Raw genomic sequence first — 22,871 nt, 5'->3', positions numbered from 1 at the left:
TTTAAAAAAAGCAGCACATATTTGTAAAGAAGAGGTTGCAAAATCTTATTCATGAGTTCCTGAAAAGTAGCCAGTGCATTGGTCAATCCAAAAGGCATAACTTTGAACTCATATAAACGTCTTTATGTGCGAAAGAATGTCTTGTGCCCATCTCATTCTCTCATTCTGATTTGATGGTAGCCTGACCTCAAATCAATCTTAGTGAAAAATCGAGCGCCCTTGAGTTCATCCAACAGGTCATCTATCCTAGGGATCGGAAACTTGTCCTTGATAGTATCCTTATTCAAGTCTTTGTAGTCAATGCACATGCGGTATGAACCGTCTATCTTCTTCACCAGGAGCACTGGGGATGCAAAAGGAGAAGTGCTATGAGAGAGAAAATTTTTCTGAATCAACTCTTGCACCTATGTTCTCGTTCTTCTTTCGAGAGACGCTACGGAGCCTTATTAATTGGCTTGCTACCAAGCTCAAGCACTATGGCATGATCAACATCTCTTCATGGAGGTAACTGTGAAGGCATATCAGCAAACACATCTGTGAATTCTGAGAGCAACTTCTGCATATCACAATCCTCAACATGGGAAATGCTACCCTCTTGAGAAACTGACCCATTCAATACATAGATGGCACACTCACTCTTGAGTTCTATGGCTAGCTGCTTCGCTGAAATGACCTGCAATTTAGGGGTTGCAATACCATGCAATGTTATAGATCTTCCCAGTAACAAAGCTGAGTGACAAGGCATTTAAGTCCATGCTGATTTTGCCCGAGGATTTCAGCCAATCACAGCCCAAGACAGCATCGATTAGGCCCATATCCGATGCCAAGAGATCCCCAGCAAAATCATAATCCTCAGAGATCTTGATCCTTGCATCTTGGCAACAAAATTAACTGACCAAATGCTGTCCAATTGCCACCTGTACTCTCAGCCCATGGTCAATCTCAGTAGCAATCAGTCCCACCTTCTGTAAGGTCTTAGAATTGATGAAACTATTAGTGCTACCGCTGTCCACAAGCATGTGAACAGTCCTGCCATTAATTTTCCCTTTCAATCTGATAGTTTCAGCACTTTTAGCACCCATCAAGGCATGAAAAGAGAGAGCATAAATTATTTGCTGCACATCCCAATAGATCTCCTCCTTGTCCACAGAAGCATTTCCATTTGCATCCTCTCATGCAGGAAAAGGCATAGCAACATGATGCTCCACAAGAAAAGACTTAGGTCTACGAACTCGCATGCCACGAGTGGGCTGAATGTCCAGTGATGACATATCATGAATATCATGACCAATTGCACCACCCGAATTAAAAGGGAAATCAATCCCCTTCATGGCTCCATTGTCAAGAGCCTCATCCGCATCATGTGATCTTGTTGTCTCATCATGAGAGGCATCGAATGAATCTGTGGCATCAACCAAATCCTCATCATCAGAGATTTCAACGATCATATTAAGCTTGGCTGACCCAGTATTCCGCATCTTGCAAACATCCTGATGCTCAAGGGTCCATTTCTGCCCACACTTAAAGCATAAGTTTGCCTTTTTTCTACTGTCCATTATAGCCCTGGTATACTGCTTAATTTCTTATTTTTCATTTCTAGCAGTAAGCTTAGTTCCTGGCTTGGCATCTGATGGCTTGTATGGCCTGACATAGGGCATTTTACTACCTGAAACAGTAGGAAACCTTGGAAAGGGCGCTGCTGCAAATTTTTTACCACGCCAATCAGTCACCTTAGGCTTCTTCTCATCCTCATTTGCATTCCCATATGTGCTGCCCGCTGTCATCTTATACTTGCTGGCATATTTGGGCTCAAATACCTCTACCAATTGGGCTGCTGCACGCTCAATTGTTTGAGGATTATGTGCCTTCACATCTGCAACGAGAGAAGCACTCAATCCCTGGATGAAACGCAACAACTTCCCTCTCTCGGATACATCTTGTACAAACAAAGAAAGTCTCCAAAAATGCTGCAAGTACTCTTGGATAGTACCAGTCTGCGATAATGCATAGAATTCAGCCAGATATTGCTCCAGTGGTGATCATCAACTCCTTGAACTCTTTCCATGTGGCTGGCCTCTGAGGCGAGTCCCTCATATAACGCCACCAAGTATGTGCATAGTCCTGCATGTGCATACCCGCAAAGATTATGCGATCCTCATCTTGCTTTGGGTGGAAGCGGAAATAATCTTCCAACTTCGTAAGCCACTCCTCCAGCTCATTAAGTGTGCGAGTGCCCCCTTTGAATTTATGCACTGTGAGTTTGTCCTTGATATCCTTGGCTGTATAATTCTTGTGTGTGTAGCCTCCGAAAGTGCGGGCATCATCACGCTTGAGGTTCACATAATCGGAGAAGGACATAGTTTGATGGCCTCAGGTAGGGCCTTATATGAACGCAAAAAACCTGCCAGGATATTATCGGAAGTGGCTTGTTGCCCACGCATGAACCCCTGGCTGGGTCTCTCTGCCAAATGCATGTCTCCGAAATGATGGCATACCAAAGGGCTGAGAAGTGGACTTACCTCTCTCCCAGGGGTGTGGGCTGCCATATAAACCCAAGCCAGCTCCAAGCATACTCGCTGGTGCGGTGAAAGGAACACTAACCGGATGCACACCAACAGGTCGGCCCAGTAGAGATGGCTCATCTTGCATAAATGCAGAAAGCTGTGAGCCAAAAGATGGCCTAACATCCAGCAAGAAGGTCCTCTGTGGCACAGAAAATGCATCATCTACGTCCAAATAATCCTCATGCTAGGGTACATGCAACGGTCCAGAAGGCTGATGCTCATAGGCACCGCACGCATCTGCCATAAAACCCCTGTGTGGAGTAGACAAAACGTCCTGACTATCTGAGTGGTCCCCTTGCTAGGGTGCACGTTGCTTACCCTTATCCGGCATAGCAATGGCAGATGTGATCTGCTAACCAATCTGTTGTCCCATCTGGGAAAAGGGGTATCCTGCATAGCCATGGTTGTGGTAAGCTGCTAGGTGAACTCATGTCCTATCTGGCGGAAAGCACCCTAGAGCATAGAGGAAAGGGCATCCAAAAACTGTGTCTGCGCTGCCTGCGCTTCCCGAGATGCAGGAGAGAGAGGATGAGTGGAAGGAACCTCTGTACCACTAGTGGATGCAACCACTGTGGCAGGCACTCGCTCATACTGAGCAGCCTCATCACTGTCATGCAATATATCATGAGGGGCACGCTTCGGTCACATGGTGACTGGCCCTAGAGAGAGAAGCACCAATGTAGGCAAAGAGAAATGGATAGCAAATCCCTGCTGTAATGAGCACCTGAGAGAGTGTGTGGAAACACGAAAAGATCGATGGAAAGGCTCAGAAGAAAGGTCGTCGACGAAACTTTGAAACGAGGTCTGAATGAGCCAAAATAGAACTATGGAAAGCCGTAAAAGAGGCTCGAAATTTTTGAGTTTTTGCCTCTCTTTTTTTTTTTTTGGGGGGGGGGGCCTAAGTCACCTAGGACACTTAGGACTCCTAACCTAAAGACTGGTAAGATAGTTAGGACACTGACTTACTCTAACCCAACCTAACCCCTAATTGAACCCTAGTTAGGTTAACCTAACTTACCAACTAACCTAAACTAGCTAACTAGACCTAACCCGACAAACCTAACTAAAGCTAACCAAACTAAACCTAGCTAATTGAACCTTAGGCAATACACTAAGGTTTTTGGTTGTAGGCGTGACGGGTGGCGGCGGCGGCGCGGCGAGAAGGCGGAGAGAACGACATCAAAAATCGACAGACGGCAACCATGGTGACGACGAGACTGGTCACTAAATCACGGAATGGTGACGACGGCGACGACGGCTCACGGAACACGCTCACGTCGACTCACAACAGGCTCACGAAACAAGCAAGACGAGCTCACGAAACGAGGCTTGAAAACGGGATTCGGTAACTGAAGACGTCCGGTTGGGTCCAAATCCCGTTGGGGCACCAAATCCTGTTTGAAGCATCCGATTGGATTTGAAGGGGGGGAAGCAAGTCGATGTTGCTAGTCCTGCTTCCTACCCTTCTTGCTCATGTTCATCGTTCGTTAGCCAGTCGATGTTGCTGGTAGGATTTGGCGTTGACAGCTTGACCTTGAAGCTCGTTCCAAACACGTCCCTAGGAAGGTGCTCTAATACCAATGCAATGACGGTGGCCAGGGCTGAATTGGTGAAGCGTCAGAGATGGCAGGAAAAAGGGGAAAAGAAGAGAGGGGAGAGGGAAAAGGAGAGAGAGACGAAGGGGAAGAAGGAGAGGAAGGGGTAAAGAGAGAAAGATAGAGGAAGAGAGAGAGATAGAGAGAGATTGGGAGAGAGAGTAGGCAGCACGTATGAGGAAGGAGGAGATAGTAGATAGGAATAGATGTCACATCAAGAAAGGTGCTACAATATGTGATGGATGGAGACTTATGTAGTCCCTCCACATGTCCCACCTAAAATCCCCCTAAAGAGCCACATGTCCCACCTAAAATCCCCCATTTTCCCCCTTCATTACAGTTTTGCTCTTGTTTGGAGCTGTTTCAGCTCTGTTTTGTAAAGACTAAAGGTCGGCCCTGTCTTGGAATGCGTGCAGCAATGAAAATTCTAAAAATGCCTCGAAAATGTAGCGGAAGCCTCCAAAATCATTCGCCTATGCTGATAGAAGCTCCAGGAGCTTTCCAAAGTTTAAAAACAGACCGCTTGTAACCAGCCTTCAGTTTCCTAAAGGGCAATAGACTAAAACTTGCACTGCATATTCATTACTCACAGCCACATTGCATCATTTCCAACCACTTAACTTTAAACAATATCACTTAGAAACAATTGAGAAATAACTGGATGGAGGCTAGAGTGCCCCTGCTCAATGAAACCAAGTACAAGACACCACATTGGCCCCAAACTCTTGGCTTTCGGTATTTATTTCTTTCTTTAAGAATGAGATACAACAAGGCCTCACCCTTGTGCTCTGCCCCACGGGCTATTCCACTGTCCAAGCCAAACCTTGGCTATAACCTGCATTCCATCCTAGTGCACACACTAGTACCCAAGTGCCAAGGCAAAGCTAAGGCATTCACCATTTGTCCATGACCAACTGTAAAGGTATTCAAGCATTCCACAAAGACTGTAACCAACTGTTAATGACTAGGCATCCAGACACTTCCCAAAAATGCTCAAGCAGCTCCAAAGCACCCAAAATGCAATACACTGCCCTTCTGGCATTCTCCTAGGAAAACCCTCTGTAACTAAGTGTCTGCTTAAACCTGTAAGGTCCAGAGGAAGCTCATGCAATCACATGAAAAGGATAGCGACAAGAGAACTCAAACCAGCTTCAACTGACTTCAATCCAGCTCTGAAACACCTCCACAAGCAACACATCCAGTGTAGAGGCTAGCGGGAGGAACTGGCAGCTAGGAGAAGGGAAGAAAGAGAGAGATAACGGGCTGAAATCAGAGAGAGAGAAAGAGCAAGAGGATCACGGGCAGAAGGGAGAAGGTGAGCAGCTAGCAAAGAGCGTTGGGGAGTCTAAATGGGCCGTACAAACAGCCAAAACAACCTTGGGCTGTGTGAAAACAGTCCGCACAGCAATAACCACACCTTGGGATGCGTGCTAACTGATCCATACAGCAGCGATGAATGCTCCGTACAATCAGCCTTGGGATGCGTACCTCTTTTGTACAGCCAGCAATTAATGCAATTCAGCCACCTTGGCTCACGTGCCAATCAAAAGTTCTGTCCATACAGCAGGCTAGCAATCCGTACAGCAGTGTTGAAAGGACTGTACAGCAGGTACGGACACCTTAAATGCAGTTCTTGCAGTCCGTACAGCCGTACGGACTGCCTCGAGATGCGTGCAGGCCAAAAATGCAAGGAGTCAAGCCTTCCTTGGACTTAGTACAGCATGTCCCTTTCACCTTGGGATGCGTGAAAGAAGAGAGAGAAAACCAACGTCCAAAATCTCGCTTTTTGCCTTGGAAGGAGAGGAAGAGGATAGGTGTGCATGAGGGGCTGCCACGTGGCCCCCTCATTAATGCTCTAACCCTTGCAAATTTCATTGGTTTGCCCCTCACATTAAAATCCTAACTCCTTCTAACCAATGAAACATTGGTTTCCTTGGGCCTAACTTTAAGACCCCTCTAAACCTTGCCTTGCCCCTAGCAAGTAGGCCTAGTGTGTGCACCTAGGGACTTCTGAGAAGTGTCGCTTCCCTTGGGCTAGCCCCCTAAGCCAAAGTTAATCACGGTTCATAACTTCACGTCCCCGTGACATATCCTCCTCTTGAAACAACAAACTATCAAGTTTACTCTTATAAACATAAACCACCAGCAATGATGATATGGTCTAGGAGAGCGCGCGAGTCCATCCATATAACAATGCATCATCCATGTGGAGTGACTACTACACTCATCATAGAAGTCCCGTAGCAAATGTATTGTCAGCAAACAATACCTCGGGTGAGACATACAGTGTCACCAAGCGACTTCTAGATACGGTGAGCCTGTCTATTGACAAGGGGGTGGAGGAACTACCCCCCTCTTGAGCATCAGGCAATGCTCTAGACCTACGCTCTGCTGAGCCTGAAGAAGCTACAACCGAAGTCAGCTCAAAGTACAACAATTGAGTGGACTACACCACTCCGAGTGAAATCTGCTAGTTCACTCACATCCAATAACTTGAACCACACACACATGGCAATAATGGATCCTAGGAACATAGATCCCGGTACTCGATGTCCTTTCAAACTTGCATCACCGCAAGCTGAATCGGTTCAACCAATCTATGCTAGACTTGGATCCTTGCCTCATGGTTCAAATTATAAATACCAACTAGCATGTACTAAAAGGATTTACTGCTCGAGCCATGCCGGGAAACAAGAGCATCCAAAATAGGCATGTGATACAGGGATGTGCTGCTCTAGTCATGCCGGGCAACAAGAGCAATCCAAGACTAGCAAGGAATACTTATTCTGCAATTTACCATCCAGCCTAGAAAGAGGAGACTCTCCATCTTTTGACTGATACAAAAACCAACCAAACTGGCAAGGAAAAGCCATCCTGCAAATTACAATGCAAAACTAGCAGGGAATAAACATCCTGCAAATAACAAGGCAGCCTAGAAAGAGGACATTCTCCAATTTCTAGCTGTTACAATTATTCATACCAATATTACTGCTTTTTACCAAAAGAAAAAAAATCTCCTTGCGCGTGTGGCTGTCCTTTTTCGCTTCTTGTACTCCCATAGGTTGTTTCCGTTTACAATTGGGGCAATCTTTGGCCTGATGGCCCTCCTCTTTGCAAAGGCAACACTTTCCAGCTTCAAATAGGGCTTGCCGTTCCTCAGGAGACAATCTCTCTCTAATACTGGGCTTACTATCAGGTCTTGGATCCATATCAAACTTGACTTTGGGTCTTGGCAAATTTCCTTTTCATGAAAGAGTCATCCTGCTGCTTACCTTTGAATCCTGGAGTCATCCCTTGCATAAGAGCATAGGCTGTAGTAGCATTCTCAATCAGCTGAGATATGTTGGAGACCTTTGTCTTGGTGCAATAGTCACAAAGCTCCTTTGGCAGCCCACAACAATACTTTTCCACCTGCTCAAACAGTGATACAGTCCTATACGAGTTGACTGGCAATAAGGCCTCCCATAACTTTTTGTTATACTCTTCAAGATTCTTACAGTTTGCGGCATCCAACTTATGCCATGCTGTCATTATATCCGCATCAAAAGTGGCGGTGAGCCAAGCAGATGAGAAAAATTGCTTGAACTCAACCCAAGTGTTAGGGGCTTTACCCTACAGAAGCAAATTGGGCCACCATTGGAGTGCATTACCCTCCAAGAAGGAGGCTGCCTTTTGTACCTTGGAAGACTCTGTAAAATGACCACCAGAATAGGCAGCATCAAACTGTTGCACAAATGTCAGAGCCTTCAATCTATCTTGCATCCCATTGAAGGTTTGAAACTTCACAGTTGCCAGGAGTAAGATTATCATAAACAGGGGCTGTAAAAATGGTGGAGGCATCATGGATCCCATATTCTGTACCATATTGTCTGTGCCCATGGTGGGGTTGACCATTCCAGATCCCATTCCCTGCAACTGTGGCATACTCCAAGTGCTACCCATCATTCCTGGCATCCCTGTCTACATACCGGGCTGCATCCCTATGTTTGCATACATCATATTGGCATTTGCCGGGGGCATTCCTCCCTCCATGTGCTGCTGGAAATTCTGCATTGCTGGCTGGAAACTACCCAAGTATGTACCAGGCCTGTCCCACCATTGACTGAAAAACTGATCCTCGGCCAAAATATCCAGGATGCTTCATGGGATGACGGAGGACTTGCTGTCCTTGATTAACTGAATGAAAATCATTGACATTACCCGCTACAGGGGTGACTGTGGGCATCTCTGGTGCTGTCCACTGAAAGATACACGCCTCTGAGTCTTCTTATGCTTCGTCTGCTTCTTCTCAGCTGTCTTTTTGCTTCCAGGGGGAGCATTACCACTAGAAGAAGCTTGCATAATCTCCATGAAAATTTGTTGTAGCTGTGACAAGGCTCCCACTACACTTTGCATTCGTAACTGAAAAAGGGCATTGGGATCAAGCTCCTCTGCCTCATCTACCTCGTCCTGCGAATCCTCAGTGGCATGCTTAGGAGAAACATGCTGTCCCTCATCATTCTGTTCTTCTTCACCCTCACTAGTGTTGTGCTCCTCCTCAAAGCTGTCTGCTTCCTGCTCGGAGATAGTCAATGATCTCTCACAGTGTGACATGATTGTTGATAATATGGCTGTAATAAAAAAGCAATGGGGCTTTCTTCACCCAACACTCCCAAAGCTCACCTCTGTAGGAAGATGGTGAGATCCCGGCAATGGAACCACTGTAACCGGCCTTCAATTTCCTAAAGGGCAGTAGACTATAACTTGCATTGCATATTCATTACTCACAGCCACATTGCATCATTTCCAACCACTTAACTTTAAACAATATCACTTAGAAACAATTGAGAAATAGCTGGATGGAGGCTAGAGTGCCCCTTCTTAATGAAACCAAGTACAACGCACCACACTGGCCCCAAACTCTTGGCGCCCCTTCTGGTATTTTTTTCTTTCTTTAAATGAGATTTGTACATACAACAAGGGCTCACCCTTGTGCTCTACCCCACGGGCTATTCCGCTGTCCAAGCCAAACCTTGGCTATAACCTGCATTTCATCCTAGTGCACACACTAGTACCCAAGTGCCAAGGCAAAGCTAAGGCATTTACCATTTGTCCATGACCAGCTGTAAAGGTATCCAAGCATTCCACAAAGACTGTAACCAACTGTTAATGACCACGCATCCAGACACGTCCCAAAAACGCTCAAGCAGCTCCAAAGCACCCAAAATGCAATACACTGCCCCTCTGGCATTCTCCCAGGCACACCCTCTGTAACTGAGTGTCTGCTTAAGCCTATAAGGTCCAGAGGAAGCTCCAAACAACAAACGGAGCAACAACAGCCTTCCAAAAATAGAATGCCAAGCACACCCTGTATAACTGAGTGTCTGCTTAAGCCTATAAGGTCCAGAGGAAGCTCCAAACAACAAACGGAGCAACAACAGCCTTCCAAAAATCTCCAAATGCAATCACATGAAAAGGATAGCGACAAGAGAACTCAAACCAGCTTCAACTGACTTCAATCCAGCTCCGAAACACCTCCACAAGCAACACATCCAGTGTAGAGGCTAGCGGGAAGAACTGGCAGCTAGGAGAAGGGAAGGAAGAGAGAGATAACCGGCTGGAATCAGAGAGAGAGAAAGAGCAAGAGGATCACAGGCAGAAGAGAGAAGGTGAGCAGCTAGCAAAGAGCGTTGGGGAGTCTAAATGGGCTGTACAAACAGCCAAAACAGCCCTGGGCTGTGTGAAAACTGTCCGCACAGCAATAACCACACCTTGGGATGCATGCTAACTGATCCGTACAGCAGACCTGCTGTACAGCAGCGATGAATGCTCCGTACAATCAGCCTTGGGGTGCATACCTCTTCCGTACAGCCAGCAATTAATGCAATTCAGCCCCCTTGGCTCACGTGCCAATCAAAAGTTCTGTCCATACAGCAGGCTAGCAATCCGTACAGCAGCGTTGAAAGGACCATACAGCAGGTACCAACACCTTAAATGCAGTTCTTGCAGTCCATACAGCAGTACAGACTGCCTCGAGATGCGTACAGGCCAAAAATGCAAGGAGTCAAGCCTTCCTTGGACTTCGTACGGCGTGTCCCCTTCACCTCAGGATGCGTGAAAGAAGAGAGAAAACCAACGTCCAAAATCTTGCTTTTTGCTTGGAAGGAGAGGAAGAGGGTAGGTGTGCAACCCTTGCAAACCAATGAAACATTGGTTTGCCCCTCACATTAAAATCCTAACCCCTTCTAACCAATGAAACATTGGTTTCCTTGGGCCTAACTTTAAGACCCCTCTAAACCTTGCCTTGCCCCTAGCAAGTAGGCCTAGTGTGTGCACCTAGGGACTTCTGGGAAGTGTCGCTTCCCTTGGGCTAGCCCCCTAAGCCAAAGTTAGTCACGGTTCATAACTTCACCTCCCCGTGACACCGCTGATAGCAAAAAACGACATCTAGCTTCTCTTTCTTCGCAACGAAAGTCAAGGTTTTGGCAACAGAATTGCTCCACAGGTGCACCGAAAGTGTTGGGCACCTGATACCAAATGTTGGAAATGGAAGCGAGAGAACAAGAGAGAATGGAGCTGAAGGGAGCTGATTTGAAATTACAGTAGCAACAATGAACTACAAAGCTAAGGTAGTCATCAAAACAAAACCCTAGGATGGAGGGTCACAACATGTGTGGTGACTAACTCACCCACAAACCTCTAACTGAGGTTAGGGGGAACAAACCTTATAAAGGGAGAAAGTGCCCCTCATCCTTAATACTTTGGCCGCTGCCTTAGGTAAGAAATATGTGTATAGGCTAATGAGCCAAATACTCTCAAATGATTAACTGAGGACTTCATTTGTATGACTGATTCTGCAATATGGCAATAAGACTTCTATTCATCAAGTAGAGAATTTTCTTTTCTTCAAGCATACACCTTGCTACTTCATCCTGCTTTGAATTTTATCTACATGAATTTGCAAGTTTGTTTTTCGAATAGTGCTCTGAAATCCTTGAATACACTGAGTATATCAAAATTTTGCTTTAAGATATATATCTCGGAATAATCATCAATGAAGGTCTTGAAGTATAATGCATTATATATTCACTTGATAGAAGCATAACCCATCTATCTGAATGAATACTTTGGAAACCATATGAGCTCTTAGACCATGATGTTGGAAAATGGTTCCCTATGCTACTTTCCCATGTAGCATGATTCACAAACATCTTCTTTGAAATAAACCCATGGAAGACCTTGTACCATATTTGACCTTTTAATAATACTAGGATCTTGAAATTGAGGTTTAGACAACTCTTATGCCACAATGTGCTAAGATATGCATCTTGATTCTAATAATTAGCTATAAGAGCTCTCTAATTTGGAACTCGATGAAAGCATAAGCATCCAATCAATCTTGACATCTTTGCAATTGTTAAGTTTTTTGACTATGCATCCATATTTGTCACTTTAGCTCACAACCCCAAGGTAATATTGGATAAGTAAGCAACTTTCCCCCAAAAAAATCCTTAAACAAAACCTTGTCTTTTACTTTACTAAAACTTATTCGAAGGGGATCATTAAAAAAGCTCTAGAACCAACAACATGCGCTCGCTCAATTGGAAATGAGGATGGCTTGTCACCAATGAAAAGAATATTTTGTGCCAAAGTTCGAACATGGAAAGATCACCAATACTTTCTACATTATCGGCATCACCATGCATTGTATGTTTCCATTTCCTTCAATGTTTTGAGGTGTATTATCACCCATAACAACTTTCTCTTTGGCATTGTATGTTTCCAATTCCTTCAATGTTTTGACGTGTATTATCACCCATAATAACATTTTCTTTGGCATTGTATGTTTCCAATTCCTTCAATGTTTTGAGGTGTATTATCACCCATAACAACATTCTCTTTGGCATTTCTATTTGGATGCAGTTCTGAAAACCAATTCTTTTCGGGAGCCATGTGATTACTTGCACCTAAGTCAAACCTCATCATTTTAATCTAATTAAATGGTTTCTCAGCTTTTTACTTTTTTATGTATAAAAGCCTCGTTCTTTTTAGCTTTTTGCTTTCAAGTGCTCTAGACCCTGTCTTCTCCACTTATGATTGATCTAGAGAGCCTATTTGTGCACATTCCTCTTTTTGCTGGAACCACATGCATCCACAACTAGAAATCGTCCATCTCTAGTTGCTCTCCACCAGTTTCTACCTCAGCAATTTGAAATTCAGTCATCTAGAAACCAATTCTCGGCTGTTCATTGAGCCCACAATTGAATCAGAGTGTCTCGGATGTCTCATTGAGCCCACAATTGAATCACAGTGTCTCGGATGTATTTCTATACGCCTATCACAATTTCGACATCTTTTGGAATCCAACAAGGTCCTTGCTCTATAATTGTAGTTCAGCCATATCGTTTTGGCTTGGACCCTACATATGGACACCTTAAGCACCAAGCTTTGACACTAGAACACGGATTAGACTGATGAGTTTACATTGGAAAAATCTAGGGCAATTTGCAAGAGGAGAACTCCAGAGCAATTGCAATATGCTCCTAAACCCTGTCTTCAGCATGCAAATCTACTTGGGATGCACTAGAGCTATACCCTCATTGCAATTTGACTGGGCTGAGTTTTCATTAATATTTAATTGATTCTGACAAATTCGAAATCGTCGCTTGGTTCCAGAATCTGTTTAGATAGGCTTTCTTCATCCGATTGCTAGACATTGGTGTCACTAACACTAGAAGTGCTTGTTATGGAAGATTGCTTCCAATTCCTTGAACTTTTCTACTCATCTTTTGGTATTTTCTGCAAGGCATCTCAATGCTAAAACACAATCAAAACAAGCCCGTATAAGTACAAAGAAGACATCACCTCCATTGGCAAATATTTGTTCTTCCTTTGCGGATGTTTGACTTACAAATATGTAATGGCATCAATCTTTTCAGTGGCATTGCAGTGGATCTGCAGGTTATGCACGCTAGGGGAGGTCAGGACAGAGGAGCATTTCTTATGTGTCTACCCAGCATACTACGAGGTTCGGAGACAATACCACTGCGTCTTTCAGAAGGGGCACGGCTTTGGTCCACTCTCACAGTTGATGACCAAATCTACATTGGGCTCTATCTGATTAAGCTGCGACAACACAAAGAGACACTATTGCGACAGATCATCCAGCAGCAACAAGAGGTGACTGCACCGCAGAAGACAGAGGTACACCAAGCACAATGACACGTCAACAGGCTTCTATGCATTTGCGTCAACTCCAAGACAGAGAGGAGTGGAGGCGGAGGAGCTAGCTGACATGAGGGCAGTGTTGATCAGCGGGAAAAGATGACGCGATGCTATCAAGCAAGGTACGCAGAGACCATACACAACACAAAGAGGGACTAGCACACACGATCGAGGTCTAGTCTATTTCGACTCTCCTCAAAGGAGACCGCCAAAGACGAGGTGCCACTCTTGACATAGCCCATTGGATACATAGGTTGAGCAAACCACATCCTCCACCACAACGAGAGAGAGCTCAATAGACGCACATCCGAGACATCTTTGCAGTCCATCGGAGAGCCACCATGGCGCCTGTTTTCAGCTTGTGAGTTTCAGTTTTGAGTTTTGAGTTTGAGCTCTTTAGCTCTTTAACTTAGCATAGCACTTAGCAAGGGTGCTAGCGCACCCTTTCTTTAAGCCCATAGATGCTTGTATGAGTTCCTTATTTTGATGTACTTTGTCCCATAAGCTCGTGAGGCCTCCCAAGGACGTTAATCTATCTCTCTCTCTCTCTCGTGTGCACACACATTTCCCCTAGTACACACACACACGCGCGCGCACACACACAAAAACATGCATGCATACATACAAGAATATGTCAAAAGCCAGCAATGACAGAATCCTTACCTTTTTCAGAAAATCCTTTGAATCATGACATAGCACAAGAAATGTGAGCCATAGATGAGCTAGTGGCTTGCATTTGCTTTCAACTGTACAGCCTCTGCCTCAAGCATGTTAAGATCTCTTTTGAGCTCCATAATCTGATTCTGCACCTGCAAATGTAGTACTGCATTAGAATTAAAAACCCTTACACTTATGTACCACGTCCTACGAAGACGCAAAATTACTTTCTTAACTTAGAAAGCATATGCATACTCAGTCAAACTCTCTTTTGAAACTAAAAGAAAAACGGGCTATTCAGCTCCTTGCCTTTTGTTTTCAGCTTATGTTCAATCATTCTAAACATGTCTAAAGCTAATACACCATAGATAAAGGACTTCATATCTACGATTGTGCGTACCTTTTTTCATTATTTTTCTTGGATTATACCTTGTGTATTAGTGCCTGGAAGGCAGTGCTAACAAAGGTATTGGAACATTTGTCCATATAAAAAATAACAAATTTCCTATGGAGCAATTAAGCAACTTTCTTCAAAATCTTCCCTTTCCATTCTGATAAGATATTTTGTACTCCTAAACTTTCTTCTATTTGCAAAGCAAACTTTGAGATACCCTTATCAATAGCTTTTAGAAGGCAAGAAAAAGAGTACAATCGAAATTCGTGCCTTTCATAAAAAGATCTCTCAAGTTACCAAAAAGTAAAATTGAAGTATCAGTTATAACTACATGTCCTAAATCAACATCAATATAGATTTGGAATCTCTTACTTTTGCAACAACAAGGTTCTCTAAGGATAAAAGATTTTGAATGCTCTGAAAGCCTTTTACCTATCTCTCCATAGTTGAAAGCCTTTTGTCCCAAAGTTTTTATATACTTTCAAGCTACTACTGGATGCTTCCAAATTCTTCTCACATAATGAGGGGGAGAATCCATTACTTCAGGAGACTTCAAAATTGAGTTCAAGCCTACCTTGTCAAGAGAAGGAGAAGTAAAATAGAAATAAAGGGTGTCTTATTTAGATAGATTTCTTTGCTTTCAAAGGAAGCTTTTAATTTTCAAAAGCGATCCAACGAAGTTTTAAGTTGTATATAATGGAGCTTATTTACATTCAAATCCTGAAAAGAGAAGTTTCCAAGGTGTATTGAAGTTAGAAAAGAACTTTGACATTATATTTTTCAAAAACTTTTATTGAAAAAGACCCGAAGGAGTCTATCTAGGTAAAGGAGTCTTCTTTTATAGTCTCGAGAAGTAAAAGCTCTTGGAACAGAGGAAGTTAAAGGAACTGAAAGAGGAGGAAGAAAAAAACAAAGAAAAGAGAGAAAGTTTATTAAAGTCTATGAAAGACCGATGGGTCCATGAGACTGATTAAAACCTAATACAAACAAGCAGAAGGGTGGAGCTACTAAGCAAGCATCATCACCCATGCTGAATGCTAATATATACCTAGATGAATCCAGGAACATTCCCAAACTCATCCTCTAAAAACACAACATAGAGCACTTTCAATCTCACGATAGTCACTCATAAGATTGAAAACCATAAACTCCATCACGCATAGCAAGGACTAGCTACTATGACATCCCCACTGATGTCATCAGCGCCCAACCGTGGGGATAGACCATAGTATAAAAATACGCTCACACATACAAATTCACACACCCACACATACTTAAGCATCCATTTATACTAAGTCTTCGTACTGAGTTTCTGTCAACACTCCGGAGGTGAAGGGCAAACTCAGCCATGACGAAGGCTAGCACTAAAGGAGAAGGCTAATCAAAAAGTAGTCCAAAATCTCTTCATTCAAGCTACAACTGCTTGTGAAGTCTAAATGATTTCATTTTAGTCTCTCCCAAACGAGCATCTAAATCTAGCTGATAGGGCAACGCACCTAAGATAGAAATAATTATCGCAATACCAACAAGCCACAACTTAGATGAAAACTTCACAAGGTGAAATTTTCATGTCAGCTAATACGGCAAAAGCATATACCTAGATGAATCCAGGAACATTCCCAAACTCATCCTCTAAAAACACAACATAGTGCAGTTTCAATCTCATAGTTAAATACAATGTGACCTCATAAGGAAGTGAGGGAGGCAAATCACAATCAACATGTGAGATTGCAAGAGCGCTAGGACAATCCCGTAACATAACTATAGGTTTCCAGGTAGGTATATGACTATGTTGGTAAAGAGGAATGTTAAAGGGCTTGATATGAGTTCTCCACATCATAGGGTGTTTTTTAGCGGTTCTTTTATTCTTACAATAAGTTGATTTTCCTTCCAAATTAAAACCTCTTGGGAAGAGAGTGTGTAAATTCCTCATCCACGAGGTCGAGCAACCTTGTAAAAATCCTTGGCATTATTAAAATGGCCCTCTATATGCTCAATAGGAAAGCAACGACAAGATTCGAAACCAGATTTTGCCATTGCCGCAAATAAGAGTGTTGAATTCTCAATCAAGGAATTCTTCCTATAAACTTTTCTAGCTTCCCTAGCATGTTCTTGAAAACGAATAAAAGCTGTCCGATAGGTTTGTCCTACATAAAGCATATTACTAATATGTATGTTTAGACAACATAAATTACTTGTGTGGCATGAATAGGACTAATAGGAACAGAAGTCTTAAGACGCTTGTTTCTAAGACGTCTTAGTTTATTAAGAATTCTTATGTTATTATTTGTATAATGAGTGCTAACTAATAAAGCCTTGAAGTTAGACCAATTAATGTTACCTTCACCGCAATCATGAAGATTATTCATGTTTGACCTAGCCAAAAAGTTAAACCTTTCTCTATATATGTTTCTTCTAACTTTTTTGTTTTGATTTACCAAGCTAGACCCAACTAAATCAGCGCTGCCAGGGCCTATTTATAGCCTTGGTAGTAGGTGCCTACTGCTGGAAAGTCAAAGAGCAGTCACAGTCATTTCAGATCTGGTCGGGAGATCTCACAGACCCAGTCAGTGCTACAGCAAGTCCAGTTGGCTGGTTCAGGGGTGGTTCCTAGCCTATATAAACCCTCTCACTTTCCCACATTCAAAAGAACATTCATTGAAGCCTTCTTGCTCTATCAGCGTGGACTAGAGAGAGTGTGAAGTCATCTTCTTAGCAGTGCAATCACTTGGATTGCTGTTTTGGTCCCAGTCCTTTCAGTAGAAGCCTTGTACTCTTTTGAGACTTGTTTTTCCCACATCAATGGATGAATAAAGTCTGAGTTATCTCTCTCTCTTCTTCCCTCCTATCTGCTGTCTACACTCCGCAGCGAGGCTCTCTATGTGAGTGCACTCGAGTGTTTGGAAAGGGTTTTTGAGATCATTCCGCTGCATGAGGTTTGAGTGATCCATACCTCTGTTCTTTGACAATTGATTGAGGCTGTTGGAAGCCATGGATGCATGATCATATATTCTCTAACAAGACGAAGCTGCAGGAGAAAGCCTAGCAGGCCAGTAAGCATGCCAGAAACAGCTAGAGTACTCAATAATCCTCGTAATATGTTGAAACATTAATTTGATGTTCAAAAGTAGATTGTTAGGAGTCTGAATCACATAAGGTTGCTCTTGACACGTATGAGAAGACCTTTAATTACGTGATTGGGCTCTGTGTGTGTGTGTGTGTGTGTGTGTGTGTGTGGTAAGGCAGTTCACCTACTGAAGTATAGTTATGCCTGCTCGCCCAAGATGCATGGGGGTTTAAATATTCACACTCATGTGATAGCTTGCAAGGCTACACTTTTGCTTACTTTTCTGGAGCAGCGTCAGCCATGGACACTTATGCTCTCTTGTATGTTTGCTTCTCTTCATTCTGATGCATTTGAGCAGTGGATTCAAGGCTCTTTCAGATGTTATCTTTGGGTGCCTACATGGTATTCCTGGTTGTCCATTTTCTACTCGTCTACTGCTGGATTGGCAGATTCTACTGGAACACTTGCATTGGTCAGGCCGTCCCCGGGATCCTGGAAATACCCTCCGTCTGCAGAGTATTCATTGGAGCCGGGTCTTTGATCCGCCATTGGCTCATCTTCAGCCTAGGAAGGTCTACTTTCTACATCGATTGGGTATTTCCACAGTGGATGATGTGGTGGGTTTTACTCTTTCTTTTCCACACGTTTGTCTTTGGGTATGCCTCACAAGCCTATCTGGCGTATTCTCACTACCATGCTGCTTCCTTTCCAGCCAGTTCCCCATTTGTTTACTGACCTTTCTCTTCTGGATTGGAGATTTGATCAAGGCATTCCGGGTTATTCTTCTTTCTCCTTTGTGGATCTTACTGCCACATTCAATTTTTCAGTTGGTCACATTGCATGGAGATCTTTCAGCGGCCCAGCTAGAAGTGTTTGATGAGTGTTTTTAGTTTTTCTGTACTAGCTATTCTTTTCTGGAACAGCTTTTACTGCTTTTAGTTGTCAGTATTTTGTTATGAGTTAGTAGCTGTCTCAATCTAGGACAGCTATGAATGTAAATGCTTCTTAATGCAAATGAGTGTGTGTGTGTGTGTGTGTGAGTACATTGATTTTATGTTAATTTTATAGTCACTGGTTTCACAAAAAAAAGTGTGTGTGTGTGTGTGTGAGGGAGAGAGAGAGAGAGAGAAGGGGGGGGGAGAGGGGAGGGGTGGAGCGAAGGGGAGAGAAGGAAGAAAAAGAAACCCAAAACAAAAAATAAAATTCAAATTAAAACCACATGAAAGAACGCTAAGAGGAAGGAAATTCACATAGTAAGCAAAGCTATAGTGATGTTCTCATCAATCACCGAGCATAAGCTGCCATACACTCTTGCACTTAGTGATCTAACAAATAGATAATATTCTCTGCAAATTGGTCTCTATGAAGTCTCAATCAGTGTGGTTTCTATTGGTCTTTAAGGACATTGTTACACACAAATTCAGACTCAGCCCAGAAGTCTGAAATAACCGAGTAGTGATCAAATATTCGTCTGTTCAAAGTTAGAAATATTGATTCTACTTTTATGGGACCATGAAAGTGTTCCTTAACGGCCATGACCTCGAGTCTATCTGAATCAGTGGGAAGCATGACACGTGACTGCTCTTTACTTTGAACCTGAAGCAACAAAACTATAGCAACATGCAATCACTTTTAATATTTACAATAAAGAAGAGCGGCAATCTTCCAACTCTATGCAGCATGAGAAAACATGCTACCTGGTGCCGTGCTGCTTTTAGGCGCGCTAACTCCTCTGCATCAGAGTGTTTCAAAAACCACTGTCCTAATGGATGGTCCTTTGTGTCACCTTTCCTCTTCTCACTGGTGTTTTCAATTGACACTGATCCACATGAAATTTCAAATGCTGAGTACCTTGATGCTTATGAATGCAAAATGATAGAGCTCAAAAAGGCACCTGTACAATAGGTACCCATGCAACACTCGTCACGGAGTCGATATCTTCACGTCTAACCAGAAGTTTCATATTGTTGTAAAACCAAATCAGCAGTAGCTATAACATTGTAATAGGTTGATACCTGCAGGAGAAGGTGGTATACCATTCAGTGCTGATGGGATCCCACCTACGACGACGGCAGGGAGATTTCGAACACGAAGAAGGAATGCTTCAGAAGGCTCAGAAAAGGCAATTTCATCATAAGCTTCTACAACCACTGGCTTCTTTATGGATTGTGGCCCTGATTCATCTTCCGGATACAATTTCAAGTGGTGAAATCTGCAAATTTTCATTTTTTCAGTGCCAGAAACGATTAAGATTTGGACAGCTAAATGATAAGTAAATGTATGGTTCACTCCAATAACATTTGCCTGAGCAAGGCTTAAGGACTCACAGCTCAATGGGCTTCTCAGCTGCATCAGCATGAAAGAAGACGGTTATGCCAATTTCAAACTCACCCCATCCTGTTTCACTCAGCTCAAATGGGGCTGCCTCCACTACCCTAGTAGGATTGTTAAAACTAGGATGAAGCTGGAAGACAACTCTCTTGATTACGCATCCAAGGTCTTCATTGGTAACGCTTCTTATATAAACTGTCCATTTGTGTGAGTGGTACCTACACAAAATAGAAAACATAAGGGTTTTCATGTTTGTGAGCATTCCAAGGCAAAAAGAATAATATACCTTTATAAGATCTAGAATATAACAATCTTACAAATTAAAAGCTTTTATAGAACAAGCGACAGGACAAAGGAAAGAAGGGAATTTGTAAGTGCCTTTAGAAAAAATTATGAGCAAATGAGAAAATTTAAAAATGAAAAACAAAGCTACGTAGCTTATGTTCTCATCAGTATCCAAGCATAAGCTGCCCCTGGGTTTCAAAAGATCCAGGAATGCCCAAACTCTAGATAATTTAAAAAGATTGTCCTTCTAGATTCAAGGCATGCAGAGCATTCCAAAATAACGCATACTCATCTGCTTTCTTGCCTAGCCAAAAGGCAACCGTTCCATAAGCAATTGGCACTGCTATTTCCACATCTTTCACTCGTCGAATTGGATTCTGCATGTAATTGGACAATGTGAGTTTAAGCTTGCTAGAAATGTAATGAAAGGAACAATGCAAACCATGGGTAATTTGCCCTAGCGAGCTCAAATTGAACCAGCATACTAGAAATCAGCAACAATTTGCAGTAGACAAATTGGAACTTCAGAAGTCAACTAATTGCAGAAGCCACAAACTTCTCATACTTTTACATAAGATCTCTCTTACAAGTCTGGTTGATTAGATTCTTATTACTGACACACTTCATGGAACTCTTGTGATATGGTTTGAGGTCGCTGTTTCCATTTAGCAATACATTCTACTATTCTTCGACCATATGGCTCGATAGCTTTTTTCTAACTTAGTTTGGAAGAAATGATTCAATTTTAGGCATGTGGAGATGGCGTCGAAGGACAAAAGCCTTCGTATGGCAAAGAACGAAACAAGCAAGTCTCGGGAGCTCCACGGATGAACATTTCTACAAATCCGTATTCTTTCCTGAGTTTAATGCCTTATTGCATTGCTGCACGGAAAGTGCTGGCTAGCGAAAACACTCCTGGCAAGGGCGATGAGGCAAGCCAAGCAAGAAGCCTAACTTGCAGCGTGGTTGAAGCAAGGACCGTGAAAAACGGACCAAGCAAAGAGGAACAAAAGTTCATGAAAGCCTTCAGGACAATTAATGAATTAAATTGCTTCTAACTAATAGCTCGCAGCAAATGTACGAACCTTTTTTTCGTTGTCGTCGACGACTCTGGCGGTCTTGGCTCCTCGCTGCAAGCGACTCGCCTCCGTCTCACCCTGCTTCTTTCCAACCACAGCTTGGGGCATCTTGTCACAGATCAAACGCAACTAGCAATACCGGGCTACGATATCGTATACATGGATACAGTACACAAATACAAAAATACACGTACAACTAGGGTGCCTAAGACAAAGGCGGAATGAAGTACTAAATTTATAATAAGTCTATTTCAACTAACAATGTTTTAAACTTAAATGGAAAAAGTAAGTCTAGAATATCAGAATTGTTGTTGTATCAATTCACAAATGAAAATGGTAATGCTTGGAAGAATGAGAAGAGTACATGTAGATGATTGCTCAAAGAAAATAGAAGAATAAGTAATAAATGATATGAGTTGTCTTCCGAACATTTGAAAATGAATTCAGGTAAATGAAAGTGAAAAAAGGGAAATACCTGACTTTAAACTAAACTGATAATACCAGCTCCGACCAAATGATGTGTGTTTAAGCATTTTCTTCTTGTGAATGCCTCGACACACAACAAATAGAAAAAGAAGAATTTAGAATATGCAAAAACAAAAGTCAACAAAGAACATGAAATGAAAAACATATTTATATACACACATACATATATATAGAATATTATATATATATAACCACGCATAGGGTGGGCGGGGAGGTGGTGCACTTCCTTTCCCAAAGAGTTATAATCCGAGGGAACAAGCCCTTCCCCGTGCGTCGATAATGGAATCGCCGTCGAGAATATTAGCGCCAAGATTGAGTATCGCGAATATGTAAGAGGCTGACATATTACCTAAATCTCAATGAGCGTAATTGTATTCCGAGTCGAGCATCCAAATTCTTGTACGTAGCAAGTATGTACGTCTACTTCACTTTTTGAAAAGGTGTAAAAATACGCCTCAAATAGAAATAATATTTAAATACAATATTATTGAACACTTTTTTTAAAATCTAGCTTGTATCAAAATTTCATATATGAATTGCTACATGTAGTGTTCGAATCTAAAATGAGATTTCTGAGAATATGTTTATAAATTACAACATGTACTGTTGGAATATAAAATAATATTTTTGACAATAGGTTTATTATTTGGTTTATAAAAGCAAAAAATCTTAGCTCAAAATCTATTGTTTTCAGTTCATCATTCAGTTACATAAACATAAATGGTTTCTACATGCAAGAAAAATCAAAGTTTCTTTTGCCATATAGGATGATGTGTTCCACTTTGCTTTTTTTATAAATGTGCCATCTAACTGTGGCGTTTCATCATAGGACAATGAAATGTGGTTATGATTTTGACTTGCAAGGGAGATTAAAGTTCCCTTCACCATATACGTGTAGGACTTCAAGATAGGACGATGGGATCCACTTTGAGTTTTTATTGCACATCTTGGTTCCTAGGACAGCAGGAATGGGTAGGAATGCATGGGATGCATTAATAAATGGTAGGCATAAAGTGTCATAGGTTAAGGGTAGAATAATGGGGTATGCCCAAGGGATGGATCCCAAGAGGCATGAGAGGTCGTGACCTCTCGTATGCATGGAGTGTGTGCATGAGCCATTATGCATTCATGTGTGGTATGGTGGATTACATGAGTATCTAGTTGCTGTTAATAGCAAAAGTACACTCACGTGGGCACTCCTTCCACCCC

At 42.6% G+C, this 22,871-nt stretch overlaps 1 protein-coding gene across 3 annotated transcripts in view; it reads right to left on the bottom strand.

Annotated features, from left to right (window-relative positions):
* Positions 1-21,506, bottom strand: part of LOC147886908 (transcription initiation factor TFIID subunit 14b-like) — a 31,416-nt gene extending 9,910 nt beyond the window's left edge. The window contains exons 1-7 of one of the 3 annotated variants that reach the window (XM_087394515.1): positions 21,437-21,451; positions 21,183-21,381; positions 20,386-20,474; positions 19,809-20,030; positions 19,497-19,693; positions 19,179-19,300; positions 14,027-14,172 (exon numbers count right to left, since the gene is read on the bottom strand). In XM_087394515.1, the coding sequence (XP_087250641.1) occupies positions 14,086-14,172; positions 19,179-19,300; positions 19,497-19,693; positions 19,809-20,030; positions 20,386-20,474; positions 21,183-21,284 (819 nt within the window). In that variant the 5' untranslated portion in view covers positions 21,285-21,381; positions 21,437-21,451 and the 3' untranslated portion in view covers positions 14,027-14,085. Of the gene's footprint in view, positions 1-14,026; positions 14,173-19,178; positions 19,301-19,496; positions 19,694-19,808; positions 20,031-20,385; positions 20,475-21,182 lie in introns of all 3 variants that reach the window. The other 2 variants (XM_087394516.1, XM_087394514.1) reach the window with 2 other exon arrangements.
* Positions 21,507-22,871: the final 1,365 nt, after the last annotated feature.

Source organism: Dipteris shenzhenensis, chromosome 23 (assembly GCF_047967505.1).
Source record: "Dipteris shenzhenensis isolate YYH24624 ecotype China chromosome 23, Dip_SZ_1.0, whole genome shotgun sequence".
NCBI classification, from domain to species: Eukaryota; Viridiplantae; Streptophyta; class Polypodiopsida; order Gleicheniales; family Dipteridaceae; genus Dipteris; species Dipteris shenzhenensis.
The sequence above is the reverse complement of the archived record's forward strand: the minus strand, read 5'-3'. Positions and strand labels throughout refer to the sequence as shown.